This window comes from Myotis nattereri, assembly GCF_964212035.1.
Source record: "Myotis nattereri genome assembly, chromosome: 2".
Classification (NCBI taxonomy): domain Eukaryota; kingdom Metazoa; phylum Chordata; class Mammalia; order Chiroptera; family Vespertilionidae; genus Myotis; species Myotis nattereri.
This window is the reverse complement of record NC_138076.1, coordinates 15,558,584-15,576,874: the sequence shown is the minus strand read 5'-3', so window position 1 is coordinate 15,576,874 and position 18,291 is coordinate 15,558,584. Positions and strand designations below refer to the sequence as shown.

The 18,291-nt window shown below is 42.6% G+C and overlaps 1 protein-coding gene across 1 annotated transcript in view; it reads right to left on the bottom strand.

Annotated features, from left to right (window-relative positions):
• LONRF1 (LON peptidase N-terminal domain and ring finger 1) overlaps nucleotides 1-17,783 on the bottom strand; it is a 30,336-nt gene extending 12,553 nt beyond the window's left edge. Inside the window, exons 1-7 of the mRNA XM_081114523.1 lie at nucleotides 16,991-17,783; nucleotides 8,021-8,139; nucleotides 6,943-7,065; nucleotides 4,015-4,164; nucleotides 2,708-2,948; nucleotides 2,514-2,610; nucleotides 1,139-1,253 (exon numbers count right to left, since the gene is read on the bottom strand). Of these exons, the coding sequence (XP_080970649.1) occupies nucleotides 1,139-1,253; nucleotides 2,514-2,610; nucleotides 2,708-2,948; nucleotides 4,015-4,164; nucleotides 6,943-7,065; nucleotides 8,021-8,139; nucleotides 16,991-17,705 (1,560 nt within the window). The 5' untranslated portion in view covers nucleotides 17,706-17,783. The remainder of the gene's footprint in view (nucleotides 1-1,138; nucleotides 1,254-2,513; nucleotides 2,611-2,707; nucleotides 2,949-4,014; nucleotides 4,165-6,942; nucleotides 7,066-8,020; nucleotides 8,140-16,990) is intronic.
• Nucleotides 17,784-18,291: the final 508 nt, after the last annotated feature.

Genomic DNA, 18,291 nt, shown 5'->3' with positions numbered 1-18,291 from the left:
AAAATAAAAATATATTTCAGAGTACTAAAAACTCTGGGAAATATAAATATGCTTATATTTAGAGTACTTCACCTGAAAACAGTATTTAGTTGAACATGCAATTAACAAATTCTTTAAGAATAAGTTTATCTTGTTTCTTGATTTTGTGAACATTCTGTACGTGGTTTTGTTTTTTACATATCAGCTTGTTCTATAAGACACATATCAAACATAATGCACATATAATATTATGATACCTACACAGGGCTATATTTTGTATATAGGAAATAGCTATGTATGTTCAATAGCAAAATGTTTTATCACTTTCTTATTCATATCTGGAAGACACTTTTTCTTTAAACAACCCTGCCGACCACCAGAGACGGGATCGCTCTCCCCTGATCAATGGTACCAGCACAACTGGAGTGCAGAATTCCAAGGCTTTGGCCTCACTTAGGGGGTCTCCAGCTGCCTTGCACGACTGAGCAGGTGTTGTCCTCCCACCTGGGATCTGCTGCTTTCCTCACACAGGCTACTGGCGCTGACCACTGACTCTACAAGAAGCGCTGGGGAAGCTGTGCCTCCCCTCCTTCCCAGCCTCCTCCTTCTAGAGCTGTCCTGTCCAACATGGTGGCCACCAGTCACATGTGCCTGCTTAAATGCACATGAGTTAAAAATACAATTCCTCCGTCACATTAACCGCATTTCAAGTGCTTAATATTCACATGTGGCTGGTAGTGACATGTTGGATAGCACAGAAAGAGAGCATCTCCATCAATGCACAAAGACTACTGAACAGAGCTGTTCCAGATGTTAATGGGACTGAAGAAGGCCAGAAATCCAGCCCAGTATTGGGGGTTTCCTCAATATTGTCATCAGTAATATTGAACCAATTCCTGACCTGGTACTTGACCATACACCCTCTTTGCTAAAAACATTAAGTACCGGGGGCTGGGTCTCCAGGACCTCTCTGCTTTCCCTGCCCTCTCTAATCTCGCCTTCTCCAACACTAGCATGTGGTCCTGAGGCATCATCCTTTGCAGTCACTCAGCAAATATAATGTAATTCGTTCTGAACATCATAGTCACTGTTTCTATGACTGATCAGAAATAAAACCATGTTGCCAAACTTGAGACCAATAAACAGATAAAATGTTTACCTCTTTTAAGCTTTCTTTGCAAAGGGGACAATATGGTGTATGATCTAAACAACGCTCAAGACAATTCTTACAGAATGAGTGTCCACAAGGGGTTGTTACTGGCTCGAAAAACAACCTGAAATCAACCAAAATGCATGAAGTACATATTAGTTTTCACATTAAACTGTTTATTAGAAAAAATGGACAAACTATTAATAGAACCATAACACTAATCCCTATTTAGAGAAGGAGGAAGGAGAGTCTGATGGGTAGAAGAGGAGGAAGGGGGCAGTGATTAATGCAATTACACAAAATGTTCCTGAAGAACTTTTTAAACATTCTCTACCAACAGAGGTGCCCTGCCAAGCACCCAGAGCTGCACTAACAATACAACCACTCGCCCCGTGGCGCTGACCACTTGAAATGTGGCCAGGCCAAACTGAGATGCGTAGCAAATGTAAAATACACACCAGATTTCCACGACTTATGTAAGATATATCATTCATAATCACTAAATAGCCTTCCTATAGATTCTTATTTTCTTCTTTGAAATTAGTTTTCTTAATAAGCTTATAAAAGGCATACTCTATAAAATTCATTAAAAGGAATAATCCAATAAATATTACAGTTAAATCCTAAAGAAATATTAGGCTTAATACCAAAGGCAATACTCAGATAATATGGGAAAACTAATTTTACTTACAGTATGATTATTTCCTGAAACACATCTGAATTTCCTAGAAGTATTATTAGACATATAGGTACTTCAGAAACTGTCTGGTCTAATCCCTCCCTCCTCATAAAGAAAGAAACCTAGGCTCTGATTAGAGACTTGCTTGGGAAGACAGCCAGTTGCCACCAGCCTCGTGGGGCCAGTTCCAGGGCTCCTGACTCTTCAGGCCCTGTTCCTTTGACGCCACACAACTCATGGAAGTGGAAAACGTTCTTTCCAAACCACCAGTCTTTTAGAATTCTAAGCATTCCACATAATGAAAATCCTTATCTAATGGTTCTTTAACGAGCCAGACACATACAATACAGAATTAGAATCCTTACCCAAATATAAAATGATGGATATTTCTAAGTTCTAACAATAATACGTACAGCCTTTATAGAACTTCACAATTTTCCAGGTACTTTTTATATGTAAGTCATTTGATTCTTATAACACTGTGAGAGAGGCTATGCAAACACTGACCGCACTTTCTAAATAAGGAAACCAGAGGTTCATATATTAAAGTTATTTGTCTAAAGTATGAAAGGTCCAGCTAGGAGTAAAATTAGCACATTTAGTTCACTTACATTATCTATTATTACAGAGTAGGTTATCTTTATCTACCCTGTATTTTATTTATGTTAATATAAAATATTCATCTTGTAAAAAAATTTTACATACCTCATGCAGAGAGAACACTCAAAATCTGAGACGTCTATTAATTCCTCTGGGATGTCACCATAAGTTAATGAAAACGTACAGACCTCATTGGGCATTTCTATTTAAACAAAGAAACAACAGGGTTATTTTGGTGGGAAAGTTTAAAGGTTATTCTAAATAAATAAATGTTTTTATGAGTGCAGTGAAATGTTTACCTCCTTGCTTTTTAAGCTTATTTCTTCCATCTTCATTGACAATCACATCCTGTTCTAAGAGAGAGAGCTTTCTTTTCAGGAGAGCACCTTTTTCTTGAACAGAGAGCAAAGGTTCTGAGGACACGCGTTTTAAGCAATCCTCTCTGGTGGGCATTTCTGTGGAATTGATAGCCTGTGCTGACCGAGCACGGTTTAAGCTTCCTTTGACAGGTTCTGCCGGGGTCTCAGGTATTTCTTCATTCTACAAAAATACAATAAGAAGAGTATCTGTATTTCTTCACTATCCTTACTGTTCTCACCAAGAATCAAACCGAAATGAAATTTCAATAATTTATAATGTCCACTTTACTGTTCATTTAACAGCACCAACTTTTTAAAATATGTTTTTCTTTACTGACTTCAGAAAGAGGAAGGAAGAGGGAGAGAGAGAGATGGAAAACATCATTGATGAGAGAGAAATCATTGGTCAGCTGCCTTCTGCATACCCCGAACTGGAAATCGAGCCCATGACCCAGGCATGTGCCCTGACTGGGAATCGAACCATGACTCCTGCCTGGTTCATGGGTCAATGTTCCACCACTGAGCCACACCCTGGCCAGGCCAATAGCACCAACTTTTAATTCTAAAACCCTGACAAGCAAATTATTTTTGCCAGAACTTATATAACCCTAGATATCCAGCTAACCAGTATTATAATGAGGCTTAAGCAGTTATGCTAATACTAGTGGCCTGGTGCACGGATTCGTGTACATTGAAAGGAAATTAATTAGAAGAAATATTTTAATATTGCTATTCGCCCTTTCTCTATAAGAGTGTCAACCAAATTCATGATCAGCAATGACAGACTGAAACACACGCGTGCGACTGGTGCCAGCGAGAGCTTTATGTGTATCAGACATTCACAAGCCAATGTTTATTTTTCAGTTGCCAGTGCACGTCCTATGTACCGGACGGTTGGTTGGTCGGATGGTTGGATGTATGTATGGTTGTGCACTTAGCCTTTTATATAAATAGATAATTGTTCCTACTCTGAGGAAACTAAAATAAATACAATGTTCCCCATTTTCCAAGAGACTAAAACATTTCTAACATTCAGGTGATCAAAAATTGTGATTAATGAACAAGTCTTTTCACATAAAAGTTTTTAGTGTGAAATAAACGTTTATAGACAAAAAATGTACTAAGACAACATTAAGTAGCTTAAAAGTACCTAAACAGATTCTAGTACTGAAAGGAGGGAAGTGCAGATCTTAACTTGTAAAGAAGCGGATACACTAAACCCATGGTGACCTTTTCTCACTCTTTACCTGCTCTGGGCTGAGCTCACTGGCAGAGTGAAACTCTTCCATTACTGATGGAAAACCAAAAGGTTTGTTCTTAGCACATGGCAATGAACTCCAGGAAGAATCCTTCAGGCCTTCTTTTAAGTTTTCAGGTGATAATAAATCAAATAAAATCTGTAAGAGAAATATTAAAAAGTAATACAAATATAAAATATTTGGTTAAGGATAGTTTAATATAAAGTTACCTAATATTTAAGAATTTTGAGAAAATTTGTAGCGGACATTATTTTTTAATGAGCAGCAAAAGAATAGATTAAGTAATAAGCAGAACTGCCAAGTATTTTCAGAAGTCTTGCAAAACCAAAGTGTCCCTCACTGGGGAAAGAATCATCTCAAAGAAAAGGCTCAAAAGGAAGACATGGGTGTGGTTCAACTGGATACCTGAGGAGGGGCCCAAGGTGAAGGCTGACTTTTTAATGTAAGGACTGTAAAAAGAGGAGCTCTTACGTAGAAAGTATTTACCTCTGAAGACCAGCAAATCCTATCCTGTCAAAAAGTTCACAGTTCACCCCTGATGTATATTTTAAGGCTGGGCTTGGAGTGTTTATGTGAACTAAAGAACTTGGACTTCTAACTACAGAACTCTAAAATCCCATCTATTTACACTGAAGTTAGCTTCTTGCTGAACTAACCTGCTTGGGCAGTCACCATGCCAGCTTTTGGTTGAGAGCACTGAACAGCAGCTGCCCCATAACAACTGAGAGTTACAGCTGCAGGATCAAAATATCTGGGCACTTCTATCAGGAATACATGTAAAACTCAAAGAAGCAGAGTAGGTCAAGACAGGGGAAGAACCAGGCTCAAGGAAATGAGAGGGATTCATTTTTTTTGTTTGTCAAATAAGCTGTATTTATATGTTCAGTAGAGCATTTCTTAAAGTCCAAATTTAGAGGTTTGATTATTTTTAGCTATACTAGCTCTCAAATACACAAAAATCAGATTTTTTTTATGATCATTACATGTAAATAAGAGGAAATATATACAATGTAAATAAAAGTGTGCATATCTGGTAGGTGCTCAAGCAATACCCCATTTAATAAACATTTAAAAATCTGTATATTTCACATTTCCCTTGATTTAAAAACACGTAGTAAACACACAACTACCCTAGAACCCAGCCACTCCACTTCGAGTTGGTTACCAACGAGATGTAAAATATATGTCCACAAAATGACTGGTACGAGAATGTTCATAGCAGTGACTGGAAATAATCCAAATGAAAATCACTATTAACTGTGAACACCACAAATTGTGGTATGTTCATATAATGGAATACCTGGTGAACAATAAAAACTGTTAAATTACTGGATGTATTTCAAAAATACTATGTTGGAGGGAAAAAAGTCAGACACAAAAGAGTACTATATGATTCCGTGTATATGAAGTTCTAGAACAGGCAAAACTACGCTTACGGTGATAGAAATCTGAACAGTCGTTGCCTCTGGGAATCTACTGGAAAGAAGACAAAGTAATTTTCAAGGGTGATGAACATACCTATATTTTGACTGGGGTGCTGTTACATGAGTTTATAACTTCTCAAAACTCATGGAACTATAAAATCCATGCATTTCAATATATGTAAATTATACCACAATTTTACAAGAAGCTTATTGGGGAAAAACAAATATTTCAAAGCATCTGTTATTTTGCATTCACCTGACCGTATTAACCAACAAAGAAATATTTACAGATAGATAAGGATATCTAATAGCATGGAAAATACAAACTATAAGCCCTTACTGCAATCTCAGCAGGAGGAAAGGCTAACAAATACAGATTTGTCAGAAAACACACAACAGTAAGCATAAGACTCTGCCGCGGTGCTTCTCAGACTATGTCCCAGGGGCAGAGACTCTAACCCCAAAGGTGTGTGGTGGGGCCCAGGAATCTTTGTTTACCACGCACCCAAGATTCCGACAAAAAGCCATTCTCTAAGAAACACAGCAAAGGGATTAAATAATGTAGCATGTTTTGAGGACATTGAGGAAAGAATCATGACTAGGCATTGAAATTGTATTAAGGTTGATTCCCCCCCCCCCCCCAATTTTCAATGACTCTAGTCCAGGGGTCCTCAAACTTTTTAAACAGGGGCCAGTTCACTGTCCCTCAGACCGATGGAGGGCGGGACTATAGCTTAAAAAAAAACTATGAACAAATTCCTATGCACACAGTGGCGGCAAAAACACCTGGCGGGCCGGATAAATGTTTTCGGCGGGCCGCATGTGGCCCGCGGGCCGTAGTTTGAGGACCCGTGCTCTAGTCTTTCCAAATGCTCTGTGAGTAAGTCCGACAACATCTGAATGCTGCCGCCATGCTAGTATAGCGAAACCTCTGAGTTTTGAAGAAGCCTCTTTAACTTGGTTTAACCCAGTGTTTCCTAAAATCATGTGATCAGAGAACCCCTTCCCTTTTTCTTTTAATTAACACCTACTAACACAGTACAGAACAAACTTTCAAAGTGGAATATGGACTGCTGAGAAAAATCAGGGAAACAATTTGACTAGGGCAATACTCCTGGCACCCATAGAGAGTAAGCAAAGTTTAGACCTGAAATGAAAGGCAAAAGGCAGGCCAATAAAAATTCCTGAGCAGAAACATCATGACAACAATGTTAATTAAGGATAACTCGTCTGGCTTGGATTAAACAGACTATTAGGGAACATCTAAATTTAACTAAGTAAAACTAATGCATTTAAATATCTGTGAATGAAATATTCTGCTTTCAGTAAGAACCCAATTCACTACGTATATGAACCTGAAAACCACCTGTCCAATTGCCACTAAATTTGACTTACAGATTCCTTATGTTCTTATCCCAGTTTTCTAATTAGGGTTTTTCAAAAGAACTGTCTTAGCCCTGCCTTAAACTATTAAAGTTGGCGAACCAATTACCTTTTCCACTTCCAGCTTTGCAGGTGCAAAGTCTTCATCAAGGGCTAAGCACTGCAGGAATAGCTGTAAGGCGTCACCTAAAAAGCCAGCATCATGGAGGACTTTTCCCTTCCTGAAGTAGACCTTCAATAAAGCACAACGCACAACTTTTATTTGTAGAGTTGTGTTTTTTTTAAAAAAATCAATATCAAGTAAAGGTGTGCTTGGAAATGCTCATTTTGAACTCTGAATGAGTCTGAGGAGCTCAGAGCATTTAGAGGTACAGTCACACTGCCCTGGAGAGGCAGTTACAGAGGAACTGAGGCTGAGAAAATGACTTCAAATCACATTTCTAATTATATCACTCCAGTGCTAAGTCCAAGGGTTCCTTCTTTTTTCTAAGTTTTAAAGTTGTCCATACAGATCATTTTCCCTCTTATTCTTGCCTTGTACTAACCCATCATGCCAACATGGGATTCTGCTTAATTTTTGTTATTAATTTATAATTTTTGGAGCATCCTTACTATACTGTCTTCTAAGGCACAGTTTTGAATGGAGGAAAAAGTCACAAGAGTAACTTCTAGCTTAAAGAACATATGCGGGAGACGGACTGATTGATATGCCTTCGCAACTTGATAAAAAGGACAACCAGTAAACGGATTGTATACATGCACAAGTCTTTTTTAAAAATGGCAAGGCCAGCTCCGTGGCCCCCTAATCATCTGGTTCCCATCATAATGCCCCAATCCATTCTCCAGCCTCGAGGGCCTCTTCTCTTTCCATTAATAAACCCCAGGCACCAATGGCCAGTTTGTATCCATCTTCACAATATGGCCAGTTGTCTCTCTTTGAGGAAATTCTATATACTCAAGTCTCTTCTGTGTCTTGAATTCAGTTGTTCTTTAGCTAGGAAACAGATTTCTTACAATTTAAAAAACTATCAGATGATAGTTATCCCAAGTATTGATCTTAGATTTTGAGAACTTTCTATATTTTTACTTAGAGTCAACCACACCATCCTGTTAAAACTTATAACCATAACTGAATGCATGTTCCTTACAGTTGAGACTTTAAAATGTATGTAAAAGAGTCATTTTACCTCGGGCCAACCTGGCAGCTGGAAGAGCACTGCATTCAGGTCCTCTATGGCTGCTTTGAACTCTCCGAGACCAGCATAGGATTCAGCGCGGTAGATTTTTAGAGTCAAGTTGCTGGGCTCTGAAATAAATATTTTATAAAGGTTGACTGCTTTTAAAAGATTATTGTACAATCCACAAAATGCATCATACTAGATTTAATAACTGCTCGAGTGATGCCAGTCAATAACCACTAAGCCAAAGGCTGTGAGCCCAGCACAGTACAGGTGCAACCTACTCACATGCTGAATTTTATCTAGAAGTTTGATGAAATCACTGTAAGTAAACTATTTGAGTGGAGGAAATTACGGTTCTTAAGAACACTGGAAATATTTTTATAATATGAATAATCACCTCTAAGAAAAGAAATGTGTTGGTTTTTTTTAAAAAATAGGGCATTCTATACAGATTTAAAAGACGTCTTGGATGTTTAGAAGATTTGCCTTTTTATGGTAAGTTGTAATTATTTTATAGCCTAGTTTCTAAATCCTTATTTATAAACAACTGTATGTGTCACTACTGCACATGGAATTTCCATAGTAACAAAGAGTGACCAAGGCTCTATCTCATGAGGTATATAACAGTCCCTATTTGGGGAAAATGGGTGATGATTACGAGATCAAAATTTTAATCCCTGCCTTAGCAAGAATGGTATTGAGCCATCCCAAAATAGATTTAATTTAAAATATTCCTGAGTGAAAAAAAACTTTTTTTTAAATGTTACTGTCCTTTATGTCTCTGTAGGAGAAACCAAATTAGTATCCAATGGCAATCAGAATTTCAGACACTTAGCTGGTTCACCCAATACAATAATCAATGACTACTGGTATATAGATTATGACAGAAGTCTAGCCCAGCGAGCGTGGCTCAGTGGTTGAGTGTCATCCTATGAGCCAGGAAGGGGTTCGATTCCCAGTCAGGGCACATGCCAGGGTTGCGGGCTCGATCCCCAGTGTGGGACATGCAGGAGGCAGCGATCAATGATTCTCTCATCATTGATGTTTCTCTCACTCTCCCTTCCTTTCTGAAGACAATAAAAACACTTTTTAAAATATATTTTTACCAATACTGACTTCAGAGAGGAAGGGAGAGAGAAAGAGAAGTATCAATGATGAGAGAGAATCACTGATCAGCTGCCTCCTACATACATGCCCCTTACTGGGGATGGAACCTGCAACCCTGGCATGTGGCCTTGACCGGAATTGAACCCGGAACCCTTCAGTCTGCAGGCCGACGCTCTATTCACTGAGCCAAACCAGCTAGGGCAAAACATATTTTTTAAATAAACTACCAGAAAACTCCTCATAGCTCCATGGTAACATTTTAGCCTACATCAATAAAATATAGATACTGCATTTATTACAGAAAACTCTCGACTGAACAATTAGGCCTTTTCAATGGCTGGTGCTCGAGAAGTGGAATGATACTGTTCCCTCACGTATATACCAATGAAAAACTTTAAAGAACAAAACTTATATTTCATGAAAATATTTCTTACTTCCTAAATAAAAAACATCTAGGGCATCTTGTCTTTTTTTTTTCTTACAGCAATGTAATCGGAAATCACTCTGAACAAAAGCACACAAAAGGAGAGCTCACTGTGATTAAACAAGGATGAAAAGTTCTAGCACACAGCTAGCCCCTGTAAGTGTTCAAAAGATTGTACTTTACCCCTGTCTTTGAGGAGCTTATTATCAAATTAGAAAAAATGGACTTTATTGTGAAACAGCGTCATGTAATCCTGATTTGACAAGCCCAGCTGGAGTTCAGAAAGTGGAGAGCAGCGTGCGCCAGAACAGTCCCAGAGAGGTGTAAATACACCAGCACCAAACCCCGGAGCTGGAGGGAAAACTGCGCCAGGACGTGCGCTCTCCGCCCACAGCTGGGGTGCTTCCAGCGGCATCCTTGAGGCCCGCCTCCGCTCAGCACCAGAGAGGGACTTCACTGTGGCAACAAGCAGCCCGTTCCACTCCTGGATCCCTTACTGGGATTTTTTAAAAATGTCCCCCTTTTTTTTTCTTGTACAGCGAGTCCCCATCGCCTCATACTTAATGCACATTCAGAAGTAGTGAATATCACACCCGTTCGTCAATGCCTTCACTGCTCAGCTGTCACCAGGACAGCACTGGAGGAAGTGACTGACAAGATCTGTCTTTGAGAAAATCCAGTCAACCTATCAAATTGCTCCACTCTGACCAAAGCAAAAAGACTGTCCCCTCTTCCCTCAACACAAAACACTCAGATTATGAGACTAAGAGATGACAAGGGGGACAGATATTACAGCTCTTGCTCCCCAATTCTACATAGGTAATGTTTTATTGAGAACTTCAAATATTAGATGATTATATTGGGTGAATCTATTAGGGAGAAAAGTATCAGCTGAGTTCAAATTCAATAATTTTTGAGATCAGGGCCACCTCTTCTTAATTCTAAAAAAAGAGCCAAATGCACTTACTGAGGCCTCTGACCAGCTGAAGCATATAATACATACTAATACTTAGCCCAGGGCACACTGCAGCACCAGCAGGTGTTCTATTATGACTGCGTTCCTTCACCGTATGTGCATAGCATTAATTTTAAAATCTATTTTTGTGCTTTCTTCATTTCCTGACTTTGTATCCTCAAGTCCTGGCTTTCCTAAATGCTTACAAAAATAGGAGAAATTCATTAGAATCGGCCCACAATTCATCCTCTCATTTTCTCTTCTCCTGGCCTAGGCCCAGTAATATTGTTAATTGTTAGGCAAATAAACAAATGAACTGAAATTCTGCTGTTCACCTGAGGAAACTGCTCAAGGCGTTCGTGGGCTGAGGACAGAGCTCTCCTGCCATGATTCCCTATCTTTTTCCAATCGGAGGAATATGTGTGGTTACTAATATGTTGTTTCCTTAGCTCATTTTCAAGAAACAAACTTTTTTTCCAAAGTATATTATTGTTTACTTATAAAATTTGAAAAATATAGAAAATTAAGAATTAAAAATATTTTTCCCACCACAAAGAAATAACCAGTATTGGCATAGATTGAACCTGTACTTTTTCTGTGTTTATAGATTACATTTTTATGTAGTTTTATAAAATATACCCCATATACTGTTTAAAGCTTGCTTTTTTGTCAATGTAATTAAGTCAACATGATTTTTAATGGTTGCAAAGTAGTCTACTATATACACAATCTTAAAAATTCCCTGCTCTTCAATTTTTTACTTCCAATTTTTGCTAATATAAAAAGTAGTAGCATAAACACCTATCTATATGCCTTTTTATATATCTGCTTATTTCCTTAGTTGTTTTTATAAAGCTGAATGACTATGTAGAAAAGTTATGTAGCTATACAGAATTTTCAATATATTCTAGCCCTTTTATAAAAACTTTACTTAGGTTACACTTCCACAAACTGTGTTTTTTGTTTCCTAGAAAAATACAAATGAAAAACAGCATTATTTTAACATGCATTTATTTCTTCAGTGAGTTTGACCTTTAAAACTACATATTTGCACATCCTTAGACTGCATGTGTAAGTGTAAAAATTCCTCATTCATATCCTTTTTCTCATTCTTTGTCTCATTTTTCTTTGACTTATTGAGCTATTTCACAAAGTTTAATGGCAAACCAAAATACCAAACTTCTTTGCTTCTTTCTTTTACTTTATCAAGTTCAATACGGAGTACTTGGTTATCACAGTTAAACCAGAAGACATCAATTGACAAGTTATTAGTGTGACTGATTAATGAAGTCCAAGAATAGCAGTTTGGCATATTAAGATTATAACCAGGGGATTCAGAAGGTCTGTGTTCAGAAACATTCTGGAAGTTTACCTAACTCTCAGAACCTCAGTCTCCTCACCTATAGAATGCTGGTGATACCTCCAACTTAAGACTGCAGTGACGACTAAACAAGATAATGCGTGTAAACAGTTAAGACACTGTCACCCTAGCCGGTTTGGCCTGCGGACCGAAGAGTCCTGGGTTCAATTCCAGTCAAGGGCACATACCTCGGTTGCAGGCTCCTCCAGGGCCCAGGCCCTGGTCACGCTCCTGCAGGAGGCAACCAATCAATGTGTTTCTCTCACATCAATATTTCTCTGTCTTTCCCTCTCTCTTCCACTCTCTCTAAAAATCAACGGAAAAATATCCTCGGGTGAGGATTAAAATAACAAACAGTTAAGACACAGTCTAGCACACAAGTGCTCAATAAATAATAGTGATTGTTAATATTAGAAAATATTTCAAAAGTTGACAGAAAAATAAGATTAGCTCTTGATACAATGTTTCAAGCCCTTTGTAACATTATAACATGTGTAAGTTTACTAATTAAATTCAAATCTTGCACTGTCCGGTGTTCTCAGCGGTTAGAGCATCGGCCCAAGCCCTGAAGGGTCTCGGGTTTGATTCCCAGCCAAGGGCATGTACCTGGGTTGCAGGTTCAATCTCCGGGCCTGGCCGGTACAGGAGGCAATCAATTTATGTGCTCTCTCACCTCAAGGTTTCTCTCCCTTCTTTCCCTCCCCTCCAACCTTCCCTCCACCCTTCTACTCTCTCAGAAAAGCATGGGAGAAAGAAAAAATACCCTTGGGTGAGGATTAACAAAAAACACACACCAAAAAACAAAAACTCAAATCTCCTCACATTAACCTCCTTGATTAAGATATTAAAACCCTTTACATGTTCTTTAAATGTATTCAGATAATTTGTCTAATCTTTGTTACCTAAAGCCTTGCAGTATCTATATTTTATTGATGTAGGCTAAAATGTTACCACTAATTAACATATATGCAAGCCAGAATCAGGATTTAACCCTCACTCTGGTAATCTATTGATGTGATACAGAAAAGAACAAGACTTGTCATCACAAGATTTAGATTTCAATTTTAGTTAAATCATCTGGTAGCTGTAGCACAACTTTTACATTTGTGAAGATACTATATTTTAATTGTTTTCTGGGTATTTACTCTGTCAAGCATCATTCAAAATGCTTTACAGGTTTTGACTCAATTCTCACAACAGACCTAGGTGGTGGTTGTTATTGCTATCTATCTATGACAGTGGTTCTCAACCTTCCTAATGCCACGACCCTTTAAATACAGTTCCTCGTGCTGTGACCCAACCATAAAATTATTTTCGTTGCTACTTCATAACTGTAATTTTGCTACTGTTATGAATCGTTATGTAAATATCTGATATGCAGGATGGTCTTAGGCGACCCCTGTGAAAGGGTCGTTCGACCCCCAAAGGGGTCTCGACCCACAGGTTGAGAACCGCTGATCTATGAGGTGGATACTATTCTCACTTTTCAGAACAGGGTGTTTAGACCACAGGCTCAAGGTCAGAGAGTAAGTGGAGGGCTGCCTGGAATTCACACCAAGACAGTCGGCTCCCAGCATGCACAGCTTTAACCACCAGCCCACACTGAATCTCTGGCTTGAGGTGCCATAATTTCCTTCTGAGGACAATAGTACTCTACAAGATTCTTTGTGAAGATCAGATACTGGAAAGAATCTAAAAACACTTTAATAGTCAAGGACTATATAAACAGAAACTATACTAAAGACAAAAATTTCCTTCTCCAAGTATTTTAAAATAAAGTGTTCTGCCCTTTACTATTATTACTTAAACAATTCAAACCATAAATTATAATACAAAGGGAGGAGGCAAACCTATAAAAATTCATTAAAATTAAAAGGAAGACAAGCATATCAAAATGGCATCATTTCAATATACTCAAGTATAAAGATTCAATGCAGACAAGACTTTTTATATAATAGCCTTGAATACTAAAAAGACAGAAGTTATGAAACATCTGAGAGTTAATATCAGAAGATCAATGGATTGTTATCTAAATATATTTCAATTCAACAGAAACTTATGTAATCTCAATGGGCAACTTCAGATTTTGGCAAAGGTTTTCAAGCTTTCCTTTCTTGTTGACAGATAAATTTCAATGTGTGGGCTAACTGTAGACTAGATTATTTTTTTCTATTTAATAGTAGTTACTTGTTTCATTATAAGAATTACATTAAGGAATTATAGTGGCTCTTTTTCATTGTCAACAATGACCGTATCATTAGTGACTATAGTACAATTATATAAATACATTCCAAATGCATATCTAGCTAACTAACCAACTCTCAGAAAAGTTAAGCCTAACAGTACAAATAGATTTATAACTCTAAATATTTTCACTTATGCGCACAAATAGTTAAACACATATTTTACCACTAAAAATTCAAAGGATAAAAAAGGTTATTCTCCTTAGTCTCATTCAGACATATTTTCAAGTAAGGAATTGATGCTCTTTGAAAGACCTAAAAATGAGGGGAAAATAGGCTAGTAAAGTGGAAGTCAGGAAACTTGGGTTCTAGTCACAAAAAAGTAGGATTAAGTAGTTGAATAGGCAAAATTCCCATGTGCAATCTATGCAAATTGGAAAAAAAGAAAGTAGATCTTTCAGAGTCTATTTCGGTTAAAGAAAAAATTACCCTAGGCCATGGCTGGGTCGCTTAGTTTACTAGAGCATCATCCCTATACACCAGTGGTTCTCAACCTTCCTAACGCCACAACCCTTTAATACAGTTCCTCATGTTGTGGTGACCCCCAATTTCATTGTTACAAATTGAACATAATTAAAGCATAGTGATTAATCACAAAAACAATATGTAATTATATATATGTTTTCCAATGGTCTTAGGAGACCCCTGTGAAAGGGTCATTCAACCCCCAAAGGGGTCGTGACCCACAGGTTGAGAACCACTGATAATCACCAAGTTGCAGGTTCAAATCTCCCGTCAAGGCACATACAAGAATCAACCAATGAATGCATAAATAAGTGGAACAAATCGATGTTTCTCTCCCCCTTTCTCTTTCTCTAAAATCAATAAAACTTTTTAAAATGCCCTCAATTCAAGGTTGATTAAAAGATTACTACCCTTAATTAAAAGATTACTGGTCACAGAACATTAAGCTAGACCTTAATTAGTAAAGGTCTCACTGTTCTTCCATGGATTAGGGCCTAAATTCTTATGAAACACCTCATATAAGAGGTCCAATCATGAAATCATAATACTGGATAGAACTGACAATAAGTTTCATCCACTATTTTATACTAGTGACAAAAACTCCTTAGAAATGTATATTAAACATTTTCATTAGATGAGCTACAATCTAAGATGAACCCTGGTCCCACATTTAGAACTGGAGGATATAGTGTTGTTGACTTTACACCCAGTCAGCTGTTTGCGGACTGTGGACAAGGCATTTCACTGCCCTAGCTTCTGCCTGTTTTTAACATCAGGATGTGGCCTGGATGGTGTGTACTTCCCCTCTCATACACTAATCATCCAGGGGTGGAGTTGTCCCTATCAGAATTTTGAATACCAAACAGTTCTTTTGCTCTGGATCTGCCATTCTGTTCTATGTTATAACTGCCTACTCCCCATAAAAATAAAAAAAAATGTAAAAAAATGAAAGTACTAGTATATGAAAATGTACCAGGTTTGTGCTTTGAACTCCAAAGGTATTAAATAACTTCAGATATTGCTACTAGTTCCAAATGACAAAGCACTTGGGTAAAAGAACCATAACAAAATACTTGAAACGGTAGTTTATGAATTTGCCTATTACCTAACATCAGTTTCTATTTTAGACATCTATTTTCTTAGGGATTGTCCCCCCGCGTATTATTTCATGCAAATACAGATGCTAAGCTAGAAATAGGCTTATTTAACACGAGGTTTAACAATGACACGCTTGACATTTGGGGCCTGATTATTGTGTGGGCGGCTGTCCTGTGCATGGTAGGGTGTTTAGCAGCATCCCCAGCTAGATGTACCAACACTAATCCCATAAGGGGTGGCAACTAAAAATGTCTTCAGATAATGGGGGGGGGGGGGGGAAGGGGGGAGGAGGGCGCGTGTAAGATCTCCCTGGTAGAGAACCACCGATTGACAGAACAACTCTATATCGCACCCGGATCAGTCAGGCAATGTCCCCTTCCGCAGCCTAAAATCGCCGTAAGAAAAGTGCTAACCTAACTTTGGAGGCCGGAGCTGCTTCTCCGAGAAGAAACAGACAAAAGCCCCGAAGGCCGTTCCCCACAGCCGATCAAGAGCAGAAAAGCGAACCGGAGCCTGACAAAGAACTCCAGGAAACTACCTCTCTATCTTGACCCTGAACTAGGTGTGCTCCAAAGTGTTCGAGGAATGAGTATGATCTGAAATAGGCAGGTGGAAACCGCCGCCAGAAACCCATCCCGCAGGCATTTTCGGGTCACACCGCCACACCCCTGGGCGCTCGGACACCCGCGCGGAGCCCGCCGACCCCCGGAGTGGGTGCGGGCGCCGGGCTCCGCCACGCCCACCGGACGTCACCCGTTACACAACGCCACCCCCCAGCTTATGCAATTCTGCCCTCCCGCGGCTTCCGATTGCCCCGGTGACTTTTGTGGGAGACCAAGGTAAACGCTGCCCGCCCGGCCTCCGCTGGGGATCCTCTCCCCGCCCCGGCCGCCGTCTCCCCGCGACCGGTCCCGCGGGGCCGAGCGGCCAATTCCCGGAAAGAGCGCGGCGGCAGGAAGAGAAGGGCCGCCCGGCCGCCCCACTCCCCACCCCGATCCCGGCGGCCTGGCCCCGGCCCCCGCCCCCGCCTCTCCCGGGACGCGCACGCCCCGGCGCCGGGCCGCGGCCAAGGGAACCCCGCGCCCGTGCGCCCCTCCCCACGCCGCGTCACAGTCGGCTCCGAGGGCGATCCCCATTGTGACCAAAGCACCTCCGGGCGCCGCCCCCTCCCACACCCGCGGGGACCCCGAGACCCGCCACCGGGGAGTCGGGAGGCCTCGCGGAAGCCGAGGCGCCTCCCGCGGGCGCAGACGAGCTCCCGGGAGCCAGCCCGTCGGGGAAGGAGGGTGGGGTCGGCGGGGCCCGTGCCTCCCCGCGCCGTCACCTGCTCGCAGCGCCTCGCCGGCGGCGGCCAGGGCCTCCCGGTGGCGCCCCTGGTGCAGCAGCTCCCCGAGCCGGCCGGCCGCCCGCGCTCGCTCCTGCTGGCTCGGGAACCACTTCTCCGCCAGGTGGTTGAGGACGACGCTGGTTCGGAAGCCCGAGGCGGCGATGGCGGCGGCCAGAGGCGGCGGCCGCGGGGGGGTGCCCTCAGCATCCGCGGCGGCGGCGGCGGCGGGCGGCAGCCGGTCCCGGCAGAGGCGGCAGCGGGCGCGCAGCTCCCTCCGCAGGCAGCGGCGGCAGTAACTGTGGCCGCAGGGCACGGTCACCGGCTCGCTCAGGAAGCCCCGGCAGCCCAGGCAGCTCAGCAGCCCGCCCGCGCCCGCGTCCGCCGCCCGCGCGGCGCTCCAGCCCAGCCCGTGGCGGAGCCGGTAGTTGAGCACCAGGCAGTCCACCAGGGTGCCCAGGCACTCGGGCCGGACCGGGGCCCCGCGCCGCAGCGCCGCCGCGTACGCCTCCAGCGCTCCCTTCAGGTGGCCGCCCAGGGCCAGCAGCTCGCCCCGGCGGAGCAGCAGCTCCCAGCGCTCCGACTCGGCGGCCGCGCGCTCCAGCCGGTCCCCGCTGCCACCGCCCCCTTCCCAGAACCGGCCCCGGCTCCGCGGCCGGGGCGCCATCTCCCGGTTCCCTCTCGAGGAGCTCCTCGCCACGGCCGGGAAAGACATGGCCCGCGGAGGGCTGCGCCGCCGCCGCCGCCAACTGCCGCCACCGTCCCGGAGCCTGCGGGGCGCGCGGCTCCGCACGCGGCCGGCGAGCAGGGGGGCGTGGCGCGCGGACCCGGCGGGCGGCGCGCGCCCGGGAAGCCCCAGGGGCGGGGCCTGCAGGCGCGGGCGGGGCCGGCGCTGCCAGTGCGCGCGGGACTCCCCCGCACCGCCCGGGGCCGGGTCCCCCGGGGCCGACCGGCTGGCCCCGCCCCTGGCGGAGCCCCTCCTGGCGGAGCGCGCGAGGTCAGATGATGCCCCAGCCGGGATCTCATTGGCTTTTCCCGAAAGAGGGGCCTGGCTTGTCACTGAACAAAGCTCCAGGGAGCCCGGGTCTCCATCCCCCTCGCCGCCCCGCCGGGCGCCCCTCGCCCGCCCGGGCCGATCTCCGAATTCCTGCTTCGGCTTCCGGAGCGCCCGTCGGCCGGGTGGCCGGCCCTGTGGGAGGGACTGCGCCCCAAATCGCCATCCCTCCCCGGACGTACCCGCCCACCCGAGTAAGGACCCGTTCCCTCTTTGGCCCGCGGGGCCTCCCAGTGTCGTGTCCCGG